This window comes from Protopterus annectens, chromosome 7.part0, assembly GCF_019279795.1.
Source record: "Protopterus annectens isolate FY-2018-M chromosome 7.part0, PAN1.0, whole genome shotgun sequence".
NCBI classification, from domain to species: domain Eukaryota; kingdom Metazoa; phylum Chordata; order Ceratodontiformes; family Protopteridae; genus Protopterus; species Protopterus annectens.
Genome location: NC_056739.1, coordinates 1,773,837,730 through 1,773,860,352, shown reverse-complemented (window position 1 = coordinate 1,773,860,352; position 22,623 = coordinate 1,773,837,730). Strand labels below are relative to the sequence as shown.

The 22,623-nt window shown below is 37.3% G+C and overlaps 1 protein-coding gene across 1 annotated transcript in view; it reads left to right on the top strand.

The window, feature by feature from the left end:
* Positions 1–22,623, top strand: part of LOC122807229 — a 1,167,189-nt gene that overhangs the window by 1,110,665 nt on the left and 33,901 nt on the right. Inside the window, exon 8 of the mRNA XM_044078307.1 lies at positions 7,469–7,705. Within this exon, the coding sequence (XP_043934242.1) occupies positions 7,469–7,705 (237 nt within the window). The remainder of the gene's footprint in view (positions 1–7,468; positions 7,706–22,623) is intronic.

Genomic DNA, 22,623 nt, shown 5'->3' with positions numbered 1-22,623 from the left:
GTAGAAACCAAACGCCTCACAGGTACGGTATGCTCAGCCGAACCATTACATAGTAAAACACCAGTGGCCAGCATTTGCAGCATATAAACACTTCTTCACAAATAAGCTGAAAATAATTATTTATTATGCATGAAATGCATCAAAATGCACTAAAATCAAATCAAACCGGTTTCAGCTAACCAGCCTTCATCAGTGAAAAGCATTTGTCATGCCATATGATTCAGGAATATTTATAGATAGTACCAACCAATGGAAACATGGTATAATCCATTTCAAACAAACAAGTAGTTGCAATAACATTTGAATCACTATATATCAGTAATACAGTAGAGGCATTGTAAAGTATACCATAACAGATCATATAAGTGTGTGATATGCTGATACAGATTCTTACCAAAAATACAGTATAAAACCATTATAATATGTAGATGTAATTACACATATTCTTAGTATTGTACAGACCCCAAATGAGAAGTTCTGTCTTATTCACCAAAAAGGATCCAACAGTAACAGCATACAGTTTAAAGTAACCACAAAATTACCAGGAACAATTTTTAACAAACATATAAATATGTGATAACTAATACAAAGTTTTTTATCAAAAATAAAATATATCACAAAAACATTTTTATATTTAGATACAATAACATATAGCTTGATATTATAAACAACCCAAATGGTGGATCCTATTTTGATCTACCAAAAAGATCCAACAATAGCAGTATACAGGTCAAATATTCAAAAGGACCACAAAGTTACCTGGGACAGTTATAAGCAATTAGATCTTATTCTTATGTATATCAACATGCATAGATAAGGGTAAAAAAAATTAATGTTTAAGATAAACAGATGGATAAAAAAAAACTATCTGTTCATAATTCAGTTCTCCAACATAATTAATATGTACATACCCTATATCAATATAAGTGATAATAAAGGTATACTCGTGTTTCTCACAGCAATAACTCATATTTTGTATCTATTAGAGTTAAGGCATACATTGCCCTATTTTTATTCCACAAGCAGGTTATAAGTGGTCATTAAGAACTGGGGGAAATAATGCCCCAAGGTGAATTATCCAATATTTTTCTTTGTGGTTCAGAATACTATGCCAACCCTGTTGGTTGCTCCTATCACCAGTAATTTTATCAATGATCATGAACATGAATCTGGCATTGGTATGTTTCATGGTGTGTCTATAAAGGGCATTGGTCTCTTTTTTATTTCTAATGTCACTTTTATGTTCACTCATTCTTATTCTAAGTGATCATGATGTTTGCCCTACATAGAATGCTGAGCATTGACAAGTGGCTAAATATACAATCCAGCTACTGCTGCAATTACCAAAGACTCTTAAATCATAAACTCTACTTGTACTGGCACTAGTGAATTGTTTAAGTTTACTTACTTGTTGACAGAATCTGCAATGCCCACATGGAAAGGTACCCAAAAGTTGGTCTCCAGTGATAGTCATTTGTTTGTATATTGCACCCCCACTTTCTTTATGCTTATAGTGGGAGAACAGGGCACCCAATGTTTTACCCCATCTGTATGAGAATTGACATTTAGGACCTAAAAGATTCCATAGTTCTTCATTCGCTAAGAGTATATTCCAATTGGAATCCAGAATGTTTCTGATAATATTATGATTCCGTCCATATGTGGTTACAAACCTGAGTGTAGACTCAACCCCTGTATTCTCATGTTTTTTGTATTGTAATAATATATTCCTGTCCTGATTTGCAGACCAATTACTGGCTGTCAGTATATCAGATTGCCTATATCCTCTTTCCAAAAACCTGTTTTGGAGATCCAGTTTTGCCTCCTCAAAATCATGTTCAGATGGACTAATGCGTTTAATGCACATAAATTGAGATTTGGGTATGTTGCGGATGGTGTGGCGTGGGTGCATCCTTGAAGCATGGAGCAAGGTGTTGTATTGTGGGTATTTCCTATATGTCTTGGTATTTAGAGTATGATCATCATTCCTCCCAGGGGTGTCCAAACTTTTGGCTTGCTGGGGCCGCATTGAGTGAACAGAAATTGTCTTGGGGCCGCATATAAAATATATCATAGTTAACTCTTTCGCTGCCGCAGGAGACCAAAGTTGATCTCCTAGCTGTACTGTAGGTGCATTCGAACAATGAATAAATGCCTATTATTTGTCTTAAAATTCTAGTTCTCATTCTAATTCTATTTCTCTAATCTAACAGTTAACTCTAACATTTTAGTTAATATATATATATATATATGTATATATATATATATATATATATATATATATATATATATATATATATATATATATATATATATATATATATATATATATATATATATACATATATATATATATATATATATATATATATATATATATATATATTTTACAAATAAACAGATATTCAATACAGCACTAGCATTTCTCACTGGGAAAACCACTCCAGCAGTCCAACTACATAAAATGTCAACATTAGCAGTCCTACAATACTATAATCCACAAAAATAAGCCAACAAATTTGCAATAAAGTAAATAATTCACATTACTGACAATAAAACAATTCTGAATAAGCTACAAGAGGGTCTCACCCAAACAAATGACTGGTGCCAGAAACATGGCCTCAAGCTATATGCCAAAAATGCATCATCATCATCCCCTTTGAGGAGAGTGATAACCCCCCCAAATTATCACATTAATAACAATGTTGTAAGCACGCAATCAGTCATGAGGTGCTTGGGCACCCAGGTTGATAGAAACCTGACTTTTGACCAGCATGTTGTCTCCATTGTACAGAAAGCTTTTTACATGGCCCATCTCATTAGTAAGGGTATCATCCAGGGACAAGGAGGTCATAACATCCCTATATTCTTCCTTTACGAGAGCAATTATTGAGTGTAATGCCCCTTTTGGCATGTGCCTCAGCAAAATACCATGCCAAAAAAAAGACTACAACCATTTCTGACAAAAAAAAGGTCAAAGGGCTGCGTTCACTTAGTTATCCAAACAGACTAAAAAGCTTCTTGCTTTCCTCTGTCTCTCACTGGCCCCTATAAATGTCATCACTGGCTTGCTTTCCAGGCTAAGAAAGATCCTGCCTTAATGGACTTTCTCCACCTCAGAAATACTGGTTATATTTAGAACGCTCACTACAAAGATCACAGTCTTCACTGCAACATAAGCAAGCCACTTTGTATGGGCAGGTTCTTGACACAAAATCCTTCAACTTCTGTAAAAAGCTCCTCTCATTATCAAACAAAGTAGTTCAGCAACACAACAACTGGATGGATAGTCATAAATGTACTCCTTGAGTAAGTAGCATAGCCTTCATCAAACCAGATGGAAAATCCACATACTAAGCTTTCCTAGCTGGATGGCTAAGATCTAATATTGGTTACTCAAGTCTATTTGCCCAAGAAGAGGTGCCTATTTAACTAAGAATTCCATTTGCAAAAATGTATTCAGTATACATATTAAATATCTCTCTCTTACACACACAAAAGGAGCCCCTACTTGTAAAATAGGCAACCTCAGTAATCACATGGCACAGACTCACTGAATCAAATTGTCTGGAAGTTAAAATCACCAAAAATTAAATCAATAAGAAATCCATAAACTCTCTAAGATCATACTACATAATGGAGTAAGCATATAACTTCTGTCCAATCTAAAGCCATTTGACATTCAGACAGTGATGCTGACCTTCACTTTTGAAGAAAAAAAACAAATTCCCAGACTTTGTCAATAGCTCAAAGTGCAGGGGATTATTTTTTTCGTATTATGTATTTATTTATTCTTGGAAAACATCTTTAAAACTGTTAAATTGATCACACACCCAGAAACACAGAAAAGTTATTGTGATAAGTAAACCACAGACTGCTGCAAGAAATCAAAGTCACATTAGCACTCTATGCTCATGTCCGAACCAATGAAGCATACCTGTCAATTCCAAAAGAATTAAAGTAGCTTAAAAAGAAAGTTATTTGCAAGGTTACATGGCAGTTTGTATTGGAAATAAGCAGAGATACTAAAAAAGGTCTGTTTCTCATAATTATGCTAAAAAAGTCTTCCAAGGTAAATACAACATTCTAATTTAGCATGGAACCATACCTCTCAACCTTAGAGCAAGAAATCTGGACAAAGTGAAAAATAAAAGTGTGACACATGCCCAAAAATAGTTATGCATCACAGACACCATTGAAACAGCTATAGCTGCAAACATTTTACATCACGTATAATATTTCTATCCTATCATTGTCAGTTAAGCATCATATGTCTCATTTAATCCTGCCTTTTTTGCAACAAAGAAAACCATGCTTTGAAATGACAACTGCATTAAAAATAATAAAACACATTGCATCCACATCCTGCAACTTCCTACCTGCAAACAACCACAGAGCTTTCACTGAAACTAGGGCTGCTTATTTCTCCAGAATGACAGCTCTCCCTAATTAAGTCTAATGGTATACAATCTACCAGGATCTGGACTACCTGAAATAAATTAAATTATGGCCTGTAAATTGCAAGTGCACTTTGTTTAATTAAACTATATTTCAAAGCCCACTTGCTGTATTTTTTCAGTAACATCCCAATATCCATTTCCAGGTCACTTTACAAGACATTGGCAGTGGTAGACTTGGCATCCTCCATATCCCTACAGGACCACACTCATACTGCTAACATTGTCCATTAAATGTAAATATCCCTCCACTGTAAGTGGCAAGAAGCTATATCTTAAAAAATCTACTTTTTGCAAACCTAGTACCCAAGTATCAGGTTTTGAAACAAAGAAACATATTCTCCACAGTCTGCAAGTCTCTTTCTTTAATAATGCACTCCCAACACAAACACACCAAAACTCCCAACATTTAAAAAATGACATTGTGCCCACCTGATTTGCCAGTATTGATGATCCACCAAAGATATGCTTACTATTGTCCAATCTACCACTGCTTAGAACCCCTCCTAAAACAGTACTGGGTGCTTTTTTGTTTGTCAAAAAAAAAAAAAACTTTATATGCTACAGTCCCACAAAGTCAATCGACTACTGACCCATTAACCCTAGGCTGCTGTCTCATTCTTACTCCCTGGAACTGCATTACCTTGGATGACTACTTTTATTTCCTAAGCAAAAGACAGAAATTGGAAGATGAAGCAAAAGTCCAGACATTCTTCGAAAAACCATACAGCTGAGAGGTATGATTTCATATTCAATACAACACTCTCCCTGTCAGGAAAGCTGCAATTTAATGAAAGTGCACTTTTAATGTAGGATATATTTGTGAGCTAACTTGTTTGTGTTCAGTAGGTAGACTGATCATCGTTAGCCTCTTTTTGCATGTTTCTCTGTCATACACACACACACACACACACACACACACACACACACACACACACACACACACACACACACACTACTTCTACTTTCACACACAAACATTCTGCTTTCATGCATGCACTCACTCATTCACTCCATACTTACCTTCTAACACAGATTAAGTGCTGTCCCTTTCAAAGGCAATGGCGGCAAATCCATACACGAGTCCCTCTTCAGCGAGAACACACACACACTGACTCTTTGGCACAAAATAATGATGCGAACACATAGACCCTTCTTTGGCGCAAAAAAAATAAAATAAAAACTAGAAGGATGCTTTGGCGCATATGCACACCGATGTTAGAGTTACAGGTCACGGGTGTGAAAAACACAACAAAAAAAGTGTTTTGGGGCATGTATACATTGATGTTGGAGTTAAGAGGTAGAGGGCCACATGGAAGAGCTCTGAGGGCCGCATGCGGCCCACGGGCCACAGGTTGGACACATCCACTATATACATTTTGTTTGTTGATGACTAAATCGGAGACGTAGAGAAAGAAAAACATTGTTATCAAGTTTCAAATATGGATAGACCTAAATGATAATGTTAATTTACTCGGTTTATATTTATTCCAAATTTTAAGTGAGATAAAATAAATAGAAACTGTACCTGATATATTACTGCGATTAATGACTGGAAGATTTCTTGTTAGTTTTTGTGACATTGTTTAAAGTTTTGTGGTACATGTAACATATAAGTTATTTGTCCTTTAGTTTTTTTTTCTTCTGTTCAACAGTCTTCCAGTTGTTTACTTCTGCATTTCTTTTTGGTGTACTATTTGTCCAATCCATAGATTCTTCCTGTGTTAAAATGTTGTTTGTAGTGAGATATTTTATTGCTGATTTCACTGTTTCAAATATTTTTATTCCCACTGGAAGGAATATACGAACTCTTGCTGGAAACAAAAGATGGGTCTTCAGTTGTTTCTTTTTCAAGATTTTTATTATTGGCATGAATTCTTTTCTTTTGAAAACCACTTTTGTAGAGTAATCATTGTCAAATCTAATTAACACACCATTATATTTAATGGGTGAGTTAGTCCAAGCATTTTTGAGGATGAGCTCCTTGTCTTGCATGGAGAAAAGTTTAACAATTATTGATCTTGGTTTGTTTTTGATTAAAGACGCATTTCCTGAAGTTGACAATGACCTGTGTGCACATTCTGTTCCAAAAGAAAGGGCTTCCGGTAATTTTAATACATTTGGGATCCAGGTAGTAAGAAAGTTTATTGTATTATCCCCTTCCGCTTTTTCTGGCAGACCATATTTTCGGATATTATTTATTCACATTCTGTTTTCCATGTCATCTATTTTCTCTAGAAGATGTGTATTTTGTTGCAGTAAAAATTCAGTTTGTTGTTCTTCTTGCAGGAGTCTGGAATCGATGGAATTTAAGGACTGTTCTATGACAGAAATTTGACCTTTCTGTTGTGTGAACATTTCCTGAAGCTGTTCAGGTTGTTGAGTACATTTTTCTTTAAAAGAGTCCAATTTATTATCCATCTTATCTATTTTTGTTGTCAACTCTTAAATATTTAAAATAAGTGAATGTAAATCCTTTTTGAATGTTGGGTCCTGAGGTGGATTCCTGAGATGGCTCATTCTGAGTAGCTGATGCTGATGTTGATTTTCTAGTAATTAATTTGACAGGAATTTTCCAATGGAAGTTGATAAAAATTGTTCTGATGATGTCTCTGGGTATTAGAAAGTGGTTAGTAGCGAAGATATCTTCTTATTGTTGTTTTTTTTCTCACAATTCCTGTCTGAAATATTATTGAGGAAAGAGAGCTGTGAGAAAGTGGTGTTACCAGGTCGCCATCTTGGCCACGCCCCCAACCTCTAAAAACATTATTGAATGGTTACAAATGTGCATATTTTAGTGATATAATACTTCAGCAAGTTATTCACACCAGTGAGCTATAATTGGGTAAGTTCTGTTTAGCATTACGATGTTCAAGAAAATGAATAACGATTAGCCATCATGGATCATTTGATTATCTCCCTTCACCAGGATTAATATACCACTGTAATTTATAATGCAAAAAAAATGGAAATACACACATAGAATTGATGAATATCCTTTGTTTTTGCAGAACTCAAAGGCTTTCAGCACGATTCAGGATCTCACTCAAAACCTCCAAGCAGCAACTGTCTCTGGGGCCTCCAAGACAATGAATCTGCTGCCCTCCTTACTGAAACCTGTAGAGGATGTTCCTAAACTCATACCAAAAGAGCTCAGATCAGGAGCATCAGACAAAATCAGTACACTGAGAAACACAGTATCAGATGCAACCAACAGTACACTGAAGAATATATTTGCCTTCACACCTGTAAGTGCTGCTTTCACTGATTCTTAAACATCTTCTTTTATTTTTAGTAAGAATGGAAAGCTGGAAGTAACTCATTCTTTGGTCTGTCTTATGTAGGAGCTGCAGTGTACTGGAAAAGGATGCAGTAGTATGCTTGGTCTGTTAGTAGTATCTTCTTCATGGGACTTTACAATGCATAATGTCACTAGACACTTGCAATGCCAGTGCATTTTTTCTTTAAAACAAACTGGAGAATCAGTTTTTCCCTGTTGTTTGATACACATAGATTATGTTAATACAGAACGGAGGATTTATTCCCTGGCTGGAAAGTATATCCACTTATAATGAAACTTTTTGTTTAAATATGATCAGTTTAATTTCACGTGAATGATATGCAGATATGTAAATAAGTCTTTCAGCTTTTTCCTGTTAGAGGTTGCTACAGCTGAACTCCGGTCTGCTCATGATTGGCAGTGGATTTTTACGGTGCCGAGTTTGCAGCCCGACACCCAACCTTCCAAGAAGGCATGCCCATTCATGCTTGCACCTACCTGCATGTCTTTAGTGTCACTCGATCATAGGGAGGGCATGCAGACTCCACACAGAAGGCACTCCAGCCGAGAATCGAATGGGAGAACCTCTTGCTGTGAGGTGACAACACTAACCGCTGCTTCATATAAGTTTTAAAACATTTAGAAAAATGTTCCATCCTTAGCAGCATAATGATGAAGTACTGAGTAGCTGAAAAGCTGTGCCATACCCAAAGAGATGCAAGGTAGCCAACGTTGTAATGTCCTCCCCATTCAGGAACTCAGCAAAACATATTAATGATCTCAGAGAACTATAGGGATTGCATCTGTAGCTTATATCAGTAGGCTAAGTCTGCTGAGTTACCTCCACAGCTGTCTACAGGTCCTCCCCAGAAGCACGCAATAAAGTGATGGTTACTGCTGTCATCCCTCCTTACCCAGGCCCTCATTTTGTGCATTGAGCTGTTTGGTAGTATAGACATAAAAGAAGAGGTAGACTATGTCTAATTCAAAGAAACTGCCAAATAGCATATAGGCAGGACAAAGGGAAAGTATGGACTAATGCATGTTTTTCTTAGCACTTAAAGAAGCTTTGAAATATTACAGAAAAATCATTGTAGTTTGTGCTCTGGTACTATATAGACTAATTATGGCTGTCATATGGAAAATTACAGAATGTTCAGTTTATCTGGTGATTGTGTTCTGGCAGAAACAGGATTAGTAGAAACCAAACGCCTCACAGGTACGGTATGCTCAGCCGAACCATTACATAGTAAAACACCAGTGGCCAGCATTCGCAGCATATAAACACTTCTTCACAAATAAGCTGAAAATAATTATTTATTATGCATGAAATGCATCAAAATGCACTAAAATCAAATCAAACCGGTTTCAGCTAACCAGCCTTCATCAGTGAAAAGCATTTGTCATGCCATATGATTCATGAATATTTATAGATAGTACCAACCAATGGAAACATGGTATAATCCATTTCAAACAAACAAGTAGTTGCAATAACATTTGAATCACTATATATCAATAATACAGTAGAGGCATTGTAAAGTATACCATAACAGATCATATAAGTGTGTGATATGCTGATACAGATTCTTACCAAAAATACAGTATAAAACCATTATAATATGTAGATGTAATTACACATATTCTTAGTATTGTACAGACCCCAAATGAGAAGTTCTGTCTTATTCACCAAAAAGGATCCAACAGTAACAGCATACAGTTTAAAGTAACCACAAAATTACCAGGAACAATTTTTAACAAACATATAAATATGTGATAACTAATACAAAGTTTTTTATCAAAAATAAAATATATCACAAAAACATTTTTATATTTAGATACAATAACATATAGCTTGATATTATAAACAACCCAAATGGTGGATCCTATTTTGATCTACCAAAAAGATCCAACAATAGCAGTATACAGGTCAAATATTCAAAAGGACCACAAAGTTACCTGGGACAGTTATAAGCAATTAGATCTTATTCTTATGTATATCAACATGCATAGATAAGAGTAAAACAAAATTAATGTTTAAGATAAACAGATGGATAAAAAAAAACCTATCTGTTCATAATTCAATTCTCCAACATAATTAATATGTACATACCCTATATCAATATAAGTGATAATAAAGGTATACTCGTGTTTCTCACAGCAATAACTCATATTTTGTATCTATTAGAGTTATGGCATACATTGCCCTATTTTTATTCCACAAGCAGGTTATAAGTGGTCATTAAGACCTGGGGGAAATAATACCCCAAGGTGAATTATCCAATATTTTTCTTTGTGGTTCAGAATACTATGCCAACCCTGTTGGTTGCCCCTATCACCAGTAATTTTATCAATGATCATGAACATGAATCTGGGATTGGTATGTTTCATGGTGTGTCTATAAAGGGCATTGGTCTCTTTTTTATTTCTAATGTCACTTTTATGTTCACTCATTCTTATTCTAAGTGATCATGATGTTTGCCCTACATAGAATGCTGAGCATTGACAAGTGGCTAAATATACAATCCAGCTACTGCTGCAATTACCAAAGACTCTTAAATCATAAACTCTACTTGTACTGGCACTAGTGAATTGTTCAAGTTTACTTACTTGTTGACAGAATCTGCAATGCCCACATGGAAAGGTACCCAAAAGTTGGTCTCCAGTGATAGTCATTTGTTTGTATATTGCACCCCCACTTTCTTTATGCTTATAGTGGGAGAACAGGGCACCCAATGTTTTACCCCATCTGTATGAGAATTGACATTTAGGACCTAAAAGATTCCATAGTTCTTCATTCGCTAAGAGTATATTCCAATTGGAATCCAGAATGTTTCTGATAATATTATGATTCCGTCCATATGTGGTTACAAACCTGAGTGTAGACTCAACCCCTGTATTCTCACGTTTTTTGTATTGTAATAATATATTCTTGTCCTGATTTGCAGACCAATTACTGGCTGTCAGTATATCAGATTGCCTATATCCTCTTTCCAAAAACCTGTTTTGGAGATCCAGTTTTGCCTCCTCAAAATCATGTTCAGATGGACTAATGCGTTTAATGCACATAAATTGAGATTTGGGTATGTTGCGGATGGTGTGGCATGGGTGCATGCTTGAACCATGGAGCAAGATGTTGTATTGTGGATATTTCCTATATGTCTTGGTATTTAGAGTATGATCATCATTCCTGTAAACCGTAACATCCAAAAAATCAATGATGTCTGTATTGTATCTTACTGTAAACTCTATACCCCATATGTTACCATTCAAATATTCCACAAATTCCTGCAAGTATGTTGAATCTGCACGCCACACCATCCAGCAATCATCCAAATATCTGTGCCATATGTCAATTTCAGCCATGTATAAATTGTGAAGCGGATTGTAAATCATGCATTCTTCAAAGTATGTCATAAATAAGTCTGCATATATTGGAGCAAAGGATGCCCCCATAGCAGTACCTTGAAGTTACCAATAGCACTCCCCTTGAAAATAAAAAACATTCTTGTTGAGCACATGTTCCGCCATATATATAAGTAGTGTATTGAGTCCAGGTGGATATAAGCCTGATTGTTCCAGCCAGTATTGTAGGGCCTGCAGGCCAGCCCAATAGGGTATGCTGGTGTATAAGGATTTGACATCCAAGGTGCACATAAGCCAATGTGATTCCAGTTGTGTATCCTGTATGATTTGAAGAAACTGGGTTGTGTCCTGCAGTCTGGCCCTAACTGTTGTGAGTAATGGTTTCGAATGTTGTGTCAAAAACACTGATAAAGGTTCCATAAGGGAACTGATACCTGACACAATTGGTCTCCCAGGGGGTTTGGAAATGGATTTGTGTATTTTTGGAAGCAGATATAAGATCTGTTTCTGAGGATCTGTTACCGACAAGTGTTTAACCATGTTCTTAGTTATGATCCCTTCTTCTTCTGCCAAATTCAGGAACGTGTCTATTTCTTTCTTAAAATTCGGGGTTGGATCAATAGGCATGTGCATGTATCATCTGGTATTGGAAAGCTGTTCCTTGCCTTCGTTCAGATAGTACCCCATGTTCATAACCACAACCGCCCCTCCTTTGTCTGCTGGTAATATGACAATGTTATGATTATTCCTCAGTTCTTCTAGAGCCATCTTTTCGGATGAAGAGATATTTTGACCCATGATATGAGATTCCATATGTGGGAAATGTAGATCCCTGAGAACTGATTGTTGGAATACAGATACATGTTTGTTCATTGGCATTTGGAATTCAGATTTATGAAATATGAATTTGTCAGATCTTTGAGAGGTTTGAAAGGTTTGGACTGAAAAAAACAGTTTAAGATTAAGGTTACGACAAAAACTAATTACATCTGACACTATACTGTATTCATTAGAAAAAAAGCCTGGTACAAATCCAAGAACTTTATTGAGCAATTGTTCTTGTTCTTTAGTCAATGTAACATCCGAAAAATTCAACACATTTTCATATTCCTTTTCAATTATTTCAATAGTGTTTCTATCAATCCCTCTACAGAGTTTGTTCTGGTTCCCATGTTTGTGTTTGCAGCCTCCCCGCCGCCTTTTTCCATATCTAAATGTGCGCCGTGTGGGATTTTTGGTGCATTGGTGACTCCCTGAGCTGGACACTTTCATTGTCCATGTAGGAGGATTCCTCCCCTGACGTGCTCACAAAAGACCTATCATTAGTCCTGAGAATGGAACTCTTCCTAGTTCTGCCCCTTGCCGTCCCCTGGCCGGTATCCATGAATCTCACCGATTTATATGATTCAAATGGGCGTCCCCTTTGGTAATCAGTAATGTCCCTATTGAATTTCTTAATTTTTATCTCCCTAGATTGTTTCTCATAGTTTGCCAATTTCTTTGACAGCTTGGCCACTGAACCCGCATATCTAGATAGTGATTCATATTTTTTACATTCTTCACAGATTATTTTGACCTCTGACAGGTTAGTATCAATCATTCTCTCATAGTATGAGGCAAGTATTTTGACAAACATCATAGATGCTTGTTGTAAGGTGTTAAATAAAATCAAGAATTCAATACACAGGAGGTTCAGGATCAAAATGTTTACTAGTGCACACCAGGAGGCAAAAAACATACAAGTACAGGATTTTGTCTAACATGAAACAGGAAGCACACGATTTTATGTAGGTTTAACATTCAAGCTGTGCCCACCTTACTGACGTGGTATGTCACAGGGCATCTACATCACTTTAGCTTACAGGCCTCTATTCATAAAAACTACTGATGCTGTATATTTTAAAAAAGTTTTCCTCTGGTAACAATACGGCCTTGCTATCCACCTGGTCAGACATAATGTCTTTCTGTAAAGTTACTTCTTCAAGGTTTCATATCAGTTCGAATATAATAGCAGATTCAGTCTTCTAATACACATCTTTGTTCACTGTTACACTTTCCCACCAGCTGCATGCTATCTCAGTAATACATATACAAGGCCAAATCATCCCAGCAGGAAAGAGCAGAAGATTTCATTATTTCACACATTTAATTTCCTGACCCAGCAGATAATCACTTGTGAAAAGCATAAACATTAAAACTTGCTAAGCTAGCATCTGCCAGGGTCAAAGGTCAGCTTGCTTCAAGCCACACTGCAGTTTCAAAACTACTTGCATTTACACATGAATTAATCCTTTATGTTATATGATTAATAGAATAAAATGCATTATATACTACTTTGCTTTTAAACTAGCATTTCTCATATATTCACATACACATTTTTCTAACATTTTCCCCCCTATTAATACTTTTTATTCTATTTTGAAGTATGCATAGTGTCATTTCATCTCCTAACCTTTTCCACTTAGGATTTTCAGCTAGGTGAGTCATTCAATCTATACTTCAGAAAAAATGTCATCTGAGATCAATTTTTCAATCTCAATATCTTGATACAAAGTTTCAGTAACAGGTACATAAATAAAATCTTTGATTAGTCTTTTCATGCAGGGTATTCCACAGCAAACACATGCTCCTATTAGGAGTATACCCACACAAATGGCAATCAGAATATTCATTAGGATGGAACCCCACCCTCCAAATAGATTCTGGAAAAAGTCTGTCAGTGGGTTTGGGCCTGGTTCAGTCATGGCTGATACTTGCTGAATTACCTCTAGGTGATTATTAATTTCATGCCTGTTGTCTGGTATGTACGCACAGCATTCTTCTTTGATAAGTGCGCACGTACCACCTCTCGCCGCTAGGGTGAATTCAAGAGCCATTTGATTTTGTAGCACAACAGTTCTCATTGCATTCAGTTCATCAGTCACCAGTTCTAGGGCAGAAAAAGTTGCATTACTCATTACGTCGAGAAGTTTTGACAACTTCCTCAGCTCCCAGATCGATTTGACTGCTCCATAGGCTGGGAATATTCCTGGCCAAGATATAACACTGTCACTCAAGTCCATATGAGTCAATTTGCTTTTGTCTTTCACGGTATTATGGTCTTTCCAGCCAGCTTCGATCTTTCCAACTGGATTTACAGGTTTTTCAACTGGACCTTCAGGTTTTCGGGCTGTTTCTCTCACGTTTCGTATCTTACCCAAAGGTAATTCTGCAGTATGTCTTATTGCCGGAACCAAATAACCCAAAAAACAACTGCCGGACCAATTCTCAGGTAACCATTTATATGCCTTTTTCCCACAAATAAAATAACAGTTTTCTACTTTAGTACTAATACGCATTAGCCCTGCATGAAACATTTTCTGATCTATAACTGACAATTGTTTAAACAAAACTGGATTCTTGCGAATGTCATTCATGGTTGTTTTCAATGAGTTCAAATATGAGTCATAATTAGTATTGCAAAAAGTATTGCCATTACTATTCTTAATATAACACCGATAAGATATGGTTATATTACAATTGCTCCAGCGCACCTGGAGAGTATCATTTTTGTAAAAACATACAATTCCTTTTTGTGTGACAGGTAAAAATAAAGCTATTTTGTCCTGTGATCTCACAATTCCTGTATCGAAGAGTAAATTCTCCCAAGTCTCATTTATCTCCAAAGGGACAGCGGACATTATCAGTCCTCCATATGCTGTTGGTATAGCTGTACAAACCCAGCAATTTGAAATGTTCATAGTCTCTGCATATACACGCTTCATGGCTAGGTATGTGTTAAAATTTGGATGCCAGTCTGTAGACGTTTCGTCATGCCTTCCCACTTTCACTTGTGTGGTTGTGTGTAGGATAAACCACAACAAGAGGAAAATTGTCACAATTACAGTCAATAAATGTATGCTCAACAAAATTATTATGCAACATCTCTGGGGTTGATCTAAATTTCTATTCGCTTTGTTTTTGGCCATCTTGGTCTGGTTGTGTATCAGTCACAAAGTTTTTATCAAGTTGAAAGTTTTTTACCAGTTTGCAGTGTGTCAAATGAACCCAGGACGTCCTCTCGGCCACTTTGACTGCAGTAGGCATTGCCAACAGAACCTGGTACGGTCCTTCCCACTTTGGACTCGCCCAATTCTTCCTTTTCTTCACTTTTAGCCACACCCACATTCCGGGCTCCAAAACTGCTTCCACCGGTCTGGTCTGTTCCTTATCTGGAAAAGAGTTAAACTGCAAAACAGATTTATTTGTTAACAGTTTCCTCATATAACTAGCTAATGAACTGTCAGCCTCTTGCTCTGCAGGCATGAGAGCTTTGCACTGAGGCACATAATCCGCTCTCCCAAAAATCATTTCAAAGGGAGTCAAACCCTTCACATTTGGAACCGTTCTCATACTCAGCAGTGCCAAAGGCAGACAGTGTATCCAATTCTTTTGGGTCTCCTCAACTAACTTCCTTAGTTTCTTTTTAAGGGTACCATTGTACCTTTCCACCAGTCCTGCTGACTGTGGGTGGTAAGCACAATGGTTCTTTAAGGAGATACCAAAAAATCTCCCAAGTTGCTGAATTGTCTGGTTCACGGAATGTATGCCGTTGTCATTATAAATCCTTTCCGGAATGCCAAATCTAGGGATTACTTCTTTTATCAGGGCTTTTGCCACTGTTGCTGCATCCGGATTCTTGGTTGGAAAAGTTTCTACCCATTTGGAAAACATGTCTACAATAACTAAACAGTATTTCTTCCCTTCACACTTACTCAATTCTATGAAATCCATACAAATAGTATGGAATGGATATGGTGGTATAGGAAAACTTCCTTGCTTGGTTTTAAATGCCCCTTGTGCATGGTGCTTGTTACAAGTATGACAAGCTGCACAAAATTTTTGTGTGTAATTTGTGAATCCGTATGTTTGGAATATTCGGTTTACTAACTGTACCATCCCCCCTGTTGAGACATGGCACTGCCCATGGCTCAACAAAGCTGCATATGTAAATAAATTAGATGGCAATATCGGTTTTCTCTCTTTGGAAATGTACAGTCCATTTTCAAGAATTGCACCTCGTTTTTCCCATTTTTGTTTTTCTGCTTTTGTAGTAAGTGTCTGCATTGTTTTTAACATGTGTAAATCTAAAATCTCAGAGGGTTGTAATTCCTCATTCAAAAGTAAAGTTTCTGAGTCTGAGGCTGCTTGCTTTGCAGCTGCATCAGCTCGTGCATTGCCTTTTGAAATCTTATCCTGTTGTTTTGTATGAGCTACACATTTACAAATAGCTACTTTGGTAGGTAACTGAATAGATTCTAATAACTCCAAAATAAATTGCACATGATTAATAGGTTTTCCACTAGATGTTATCATTCCTCTATTTTTCCATTGTTGCGCAAATACATGTACTGAAGAAAAAGCATACTGACTATCAGTATATATGTTTACACACTTGTTTTTTGCTAAAGTACATGCCCGCGTCAAAGCTATCAACTCTGCTGCTTGTGCAGATAAGTTATGTGGTAAGGATCGAGCTTCTAGAATTTCAGTGTCTGTAACTACTGCATACTCCACTAGATTCTTTCCTGTAGGACCCCTTCTGCATGAGCTGTCCATGTAATATGTCACCTCGGCATTATCCAAGGGCATATCTGTGAGATCTTGTCTAGGTAAAGCTAACTGTTCAATTTCCTGCAGGTAGCTGTGTGGTGTGCCATCCGCAGGAGTTGGAAGTAATGTTGATGGATTTAATGTCGTACATCGTTCAATTGTCATATGAGGTTGGCTCAGCAGTATAGTCATACACGAAAGGTGTCTAGCAGGAGAAAGGTATGCCACTTTTTCTTGCAGTAAAATTATTGCAACTGCATGAGGCACTCTCAATGTGAGAGGGTGGAATAACACCACTGAGGCTGAAGCCTATACTGCCATTGCAGCTGCAACTACTGCTTGTACACAGTGAGGCAAAGATCACACCACTGGGTCTAACTGCGATGAATAATAGGCTATGGGGCGTTGCTTATCCCCATGTTGTTGCGTCAGTACTGACGTCATATATCCTTGCTTGCAATCTATGGTTTAAAAGAACCGTTTGTGATAGTTCGGAAGTCCTAAAACTAATGAAGAAGCTATCAACTGCTTCAACCTGCAGAAAGCCGTTTCTGCTTCGGGTGTCCATTGTAAAATATCTTGTGCTGCCATTGGTGTCTTATATATCAAGTCAGTCAGTGGAGCAGATTCCAAAGCATAATTTGGTATCCAGCTCTGACAGAAATTAGTTGTACTCAAGAAAGACATAATTTCCTTCTTGGTTGCTGGTTTGGGTGCTTGCAAGATTGCTGTTTTTCTTTCCTCGTCTAGTATTCTACCTTCATTGGATATTACATATCCTAAGTATCTAACTTGTTTTTTTCCAAAGTTGTAACTTACTTTTGTTTACTTTGTGTCCTTGTGTTGCTACAAATTTAAATAATTCTACAGTATCCTCCCTGCATTGTTGCTGGGTAGGGGCTGCTAGCAAGATGTCATCTACAGAAAGTAGAATTTGACTACCTCCTGGAGGGGTAAACCCTGCCAGGTTGCTAGCCATTTCTTGTGCAAATAATGTTGGACTCTCACAATATCCCTGTGGTAGTCGAGTATATGTATACCTTTTACCCTGAAATGTAAATGCAAACCAATATTGACTATCAGGATGTATAGGTATTGAAAAGAAAGCTTTGCTGATATCTACCACAGAGAAATACTTCTGTTGCGGTTTTAAATCATTTAACAAAGTATGTGGGTCTGGCACCGTAGGTGCTCTAGGTATTACTGCATTATTTACAGCTTGTAAATCTTGTACCATCCGCCATTCTCCATTCACTTTTTTAACAGGAAATAGGGGTGTATTACATGGTGAATCAGGAGATTCTACCAGTACTCCTTCTTTGAGTAATGCTGCTATTATAGGTTTGATTCCTATTTCTGCATCCTTTCTCAAAGGGTATTGTCTTTTCTGTGGTCTGAATGCTGACTTTGGGGTAATTGTAACTGGTCCTGCTGTTCGAATAAGTCCTACATCTGACTTGCCTGTTGACCAAAGAGTTGTCGGAATTTCACATAAGGCCTTTTCTTCTTCTTCTAATAAAAATGCTAATCAGCTGTCCTCGCAGCTGGATGTGTCTGTGTCAACCAATTCAATTTTTGTTTCTGTATCCCTTGTTCTGACAGTTCTAAATCAGTCTGTTTCTCCCATCTTGTTACTTTTTCTCCTAAGTCTGCCTATTTTACACTTTTGTTCTTTGTCAAGCTGACATGTGGTAATCGATTTGATGTATATAATGCAAGGAATTCTTGAGGTAATGAACAGCTAACTACACTGTTCCCCTCAGTATCCCAGTACAAAGTTCACAAAACTAGTCTAGTTGCACAATTTCTGAACAATTCTTGTTCATACTCTCTATCAGGTCCTGGTGTAGTACATTAGTATAGAGTACAGTGTAACAAATGCTGTCAATTAGTGTCAAGGGAGGGGGCTTTACTGATGGCTACGTTCATCAGTTCCTTGGTTACTGCCCCTGGACCAGTCGTGACTAGGTCCTGGCTGTACCAGTAAAAAGTTTCACCCTCCAAACGCACTACAAAGGTATCCATTTGTCTCTGTGCCTCCATACCTTGTACAGTTGGAACTACTGCTATGCCAAATATCTGCATAAGGTCCCTGCCCAATAGGTTTACTGGACACTTTGCAGAAACAACAATTTTACTTCTCTGGGTCATACCTGAAACAGGGTCAGTTATTGCTATATCATGGGAAAGTGGTTCCCTGTATAGCTGTCCATTTGCAGCTTTTACTAGTATATAATCAGGTGATTCGGAATGTTCTGGTAACTTGGAGGGGTGTATCAAAGTCCGTGACGCTCCTGAGTCACACAGGAATTTGACTTCCCTTCCCTCCACCAGAAGTGTAACTTCCGGTTTCGTGTCTGCTAAGTAGAGCTCTAAGCTCAATAATGCTAAGTCCAAAATTTCACTTTCTTCATCCTCCATATCTACTTGCACTTCCTCTATTCCTTCTATCACATTTACATTTGTTTTTTGTTCATTAACTTTTCCTGATGATTTCTAACTATCGCATGATGTATCTGCACTATCATATAGTCAGTCCTCATCTCCCTTATCTTCTGAAATTACCTTTTTGTTTTGCTTACAATCCCTTGCTAGATGTCCCTTTTCCCCGCACTTGAAGCATTCACCTCTCTTTTTCCTCTCTTCAAAATCTTCTGATCGTTTGTCAGACTGTTTGTTTCCCTGAGCATTCTTCTTGCCCTTTTTACCTGACTGTAATACAAATACTTCAGCTCAGTCTTCAGTAGTGAAGACTTGCTCCTTCTTTTTCTTTTTACTATTAAAATGTCTTTCAGCATGTCTAGCGTATTCAAGTAAGGCTTGTATCCTCCCTGTTCGATGGTCTATCATATGCTTCGTAATGAAGCTACTAATAGGTGCAATGCAACCTTTCAAAAATGCATTTTTTAATTGTTGCTCATACGGGGAATCATTCGTTTGGTTCTCAGGAACCGACATACCGGTATGATTATTAAAACATTCTAATAATCTAGCATAGTACCCATCGATTGTCTAATTTTCTTGTTGTATGCATTGATTAATGCAAGTCCAGTCTGCTCTAGGTTTCCATTTCTCAGAGATTCGGTCTGTAAGACCTTTCACTCTGTTGTCTAATTCTGCGTCACTATGTGGGAGTGGTTTAAGCTCTGCATTACGGGGATTCCAGATGCCACAAATCATGTGCCAATCTGGACCTATAATTTGTCTTACTACTTTTTCTACTTCTTCCCCATTCAAGTGGTAACTCAACCTCATGCCTTGTAAATCTTCCAAAAACTTTGTAAAATTAACTTTCGGATGGGGGATTCCCTCAGTAGCTTTCCGGATATCCTCCGGTGTCCATGGTCTATATACTAAAAGTGTTGTGTTTTGCCCTTCCTGTCCTGCCTGAGGATTTGGAACTTCTATAAGTGGGCATATTTCTTCCTCACTCTCATCCTGTAGGTTTCTCTCTATTTGATATGATTCTGCATCCCTATGTATTTTACGTGTTCGGGACCTAGTTTCAATAGGATCTCTATCAAACGGTTGTGGTCTTGCTGAAACTTCAGGATAATGCGAAGGTGGACCAGCCAGTCCACTCGCTTCATATCCTGAAAAGGGTAAGGGAGGGGGCAAGGGAGGAGGAGGAGGGGCTGTTGCTATTACCAAGTCATTATCTTCTTTGTCTAAAAATAATGTTTTCGAATTTTTAAGCTTTTGTTCTCTATGATTTGCTTCCTCAATCCACCTGTGTGCCTGAGGAATGCCTAATTGGCGTTGCTTTTTTGCCTGACCTCCTGCATCAGATTTAAGTTGCTTAAGGAGTTTAACTAGTGAAGTTTTATCTACTTTACCATCAAATTCATATTTGCTAACCCATTTCGTATAATACCTAACGTTATTGGAACGTTGTAATTGCATGTATTTTGCATCTTCAGTTAGGGGCGGATCTCGCGATGTTTTAGTGCACTGATTTCCCATGGCAAAGAAAATGTTACGTAACCCTGTTTTTTTTATCACGTGATATCAAGTTCTCAGTTCCTTTTCACAGTTCTAGAATAACTGCCTACCTTATTCTGTTACCCTGATCTATGACCAAATATACAGTACTTCCTTTTGTCCCTGATCTGCAAACCAAATCTTGACAACAATATACTGTAACCTAGTCCCTGATCTAAAACAGAAAAAAGGCAAATTCTTCCTACCTGAGCCTCCGGTATTGAACCGTCCAATATCCGCTCTTCGGCCACAGATCAGAAAGTGACCAGCCTCTTTAAATGACAATTCAGTCGGAGGTCTTTTCACCCAAGAAGAACCGTTTCGGTAACTTCTCCTGCGCAGTATTCGACCACCGGTAGACTCTGATCTGCAGCTGTCTGAGGGAAATCTGGCTCGAAGGACCAAACTGTTAAATAAAATCAAGAATTCAATACACAGGAGGTTCAGGATCAAAAAGTTTACTAGTGTACACCAGGAGGCAAAAAATGTACAAGTACAGGATTTTGTCTAACATGAAACAGGAAGCACACAGTTTTATATAGGTTTAACAGTCAAGCTGTGCCCACCTTACTGACATGGTATGTCACAGGGCATCTACATAACTTTAGCTTACAGTCCTCTATTCATAAAAACTGCTGATTCTGTATATTTTAAAGAAGTTTTCCTCTGGTAACAATACGGCCTTGCTATCCACCTGGTCAGACATAATGTCTTTCTGTAAAGTTACTTCTTCAAGGTTTCATATCAGTTTGAATACAATAGCAGATTCAGTCTTCTAATACACATCTTTGTTCACTGTTACACTTTCCCACCAGCTGCATGCTATCGCAGTAACACATATACAAGGCCAAATCATCCCAGCAGGAAAGAGCAGAAGATTTCATTATTTCACACATTTAATTTCCTGACCCAGCAGATAATCACTTGTGAAAAGCATAAACATTAAAACTTGCTAAGCTAACATCTGCCAGGGTCGAAGGTCAGCTTGCTCCAAGCCGCACTGCAGTTTCAAAACTACTTGCATTTACACATGAATTAATCCTTTCTGTTATATGAGTAATAGAATAAAATGCATTATATACTACTTTGCTTTTAAACTAGCATTTCTCATATATTCAAATACACATTTTTCTAACGTAAGGCTGTATTCCATTCTGTGGTTAGTCTCTCTTCAGATCTACCGACCAATGGCTGTAAGCAGATTCTCAGTCCCCTAGGGGCCATATCTCTGTTTATATATGCACAAAATAATCTAAGATGCCAACTATTGGCTCTAAGGTTTTTTAGAACCTTACTTAGATTATTAAAAGCCATATCTCAACCATCTGATGGATTATTAATGGAGTCATTCCGATTATTGCCTGAGATGTTATCTATCCCAAAGACACCTATGTCATCCCGATTGGCACATAATCCTTGAAGAATATTCTCCAAATCCATTTGCATCTGTTGGTTTCAAAAATATTGGATAAATTAACCAAATCAGTATATTAGGTCCAAAAATGCTTATCATGCTGTCAAAAAAGTCAGCCACTTATGAATATAATTCTTATGTATAGAGACAGATGAAAAGACGGTCATTCACTGATACCAAAGGACTAATATGATATATATTTTTGGATATCAGTCAGGGGACAGGAATGTTGCAGAAAGCAGAAACAGACCAAGCCCAAGTTCACTGCACATAGGTATATCGTTGGTCCATGAGCTGTATAATGTATTCCCAATAGTAACAGAAAAATATCAGGAAAACAGTGTTACTATAATAAACAATTTTCATTATAAACCAAGCCTGAAAACTTAATGCAAAATAACATAACTGGATATCCACTACTTGTATCTGCAAAATTAGTTTTGATAATAGCAAAACAGTCTGTCATTTGGAGGTTATGATCCTCTCCAATTAGTGGTGGGTTCTATATGATCACTCTTTCCCTCATAATAAAGTAT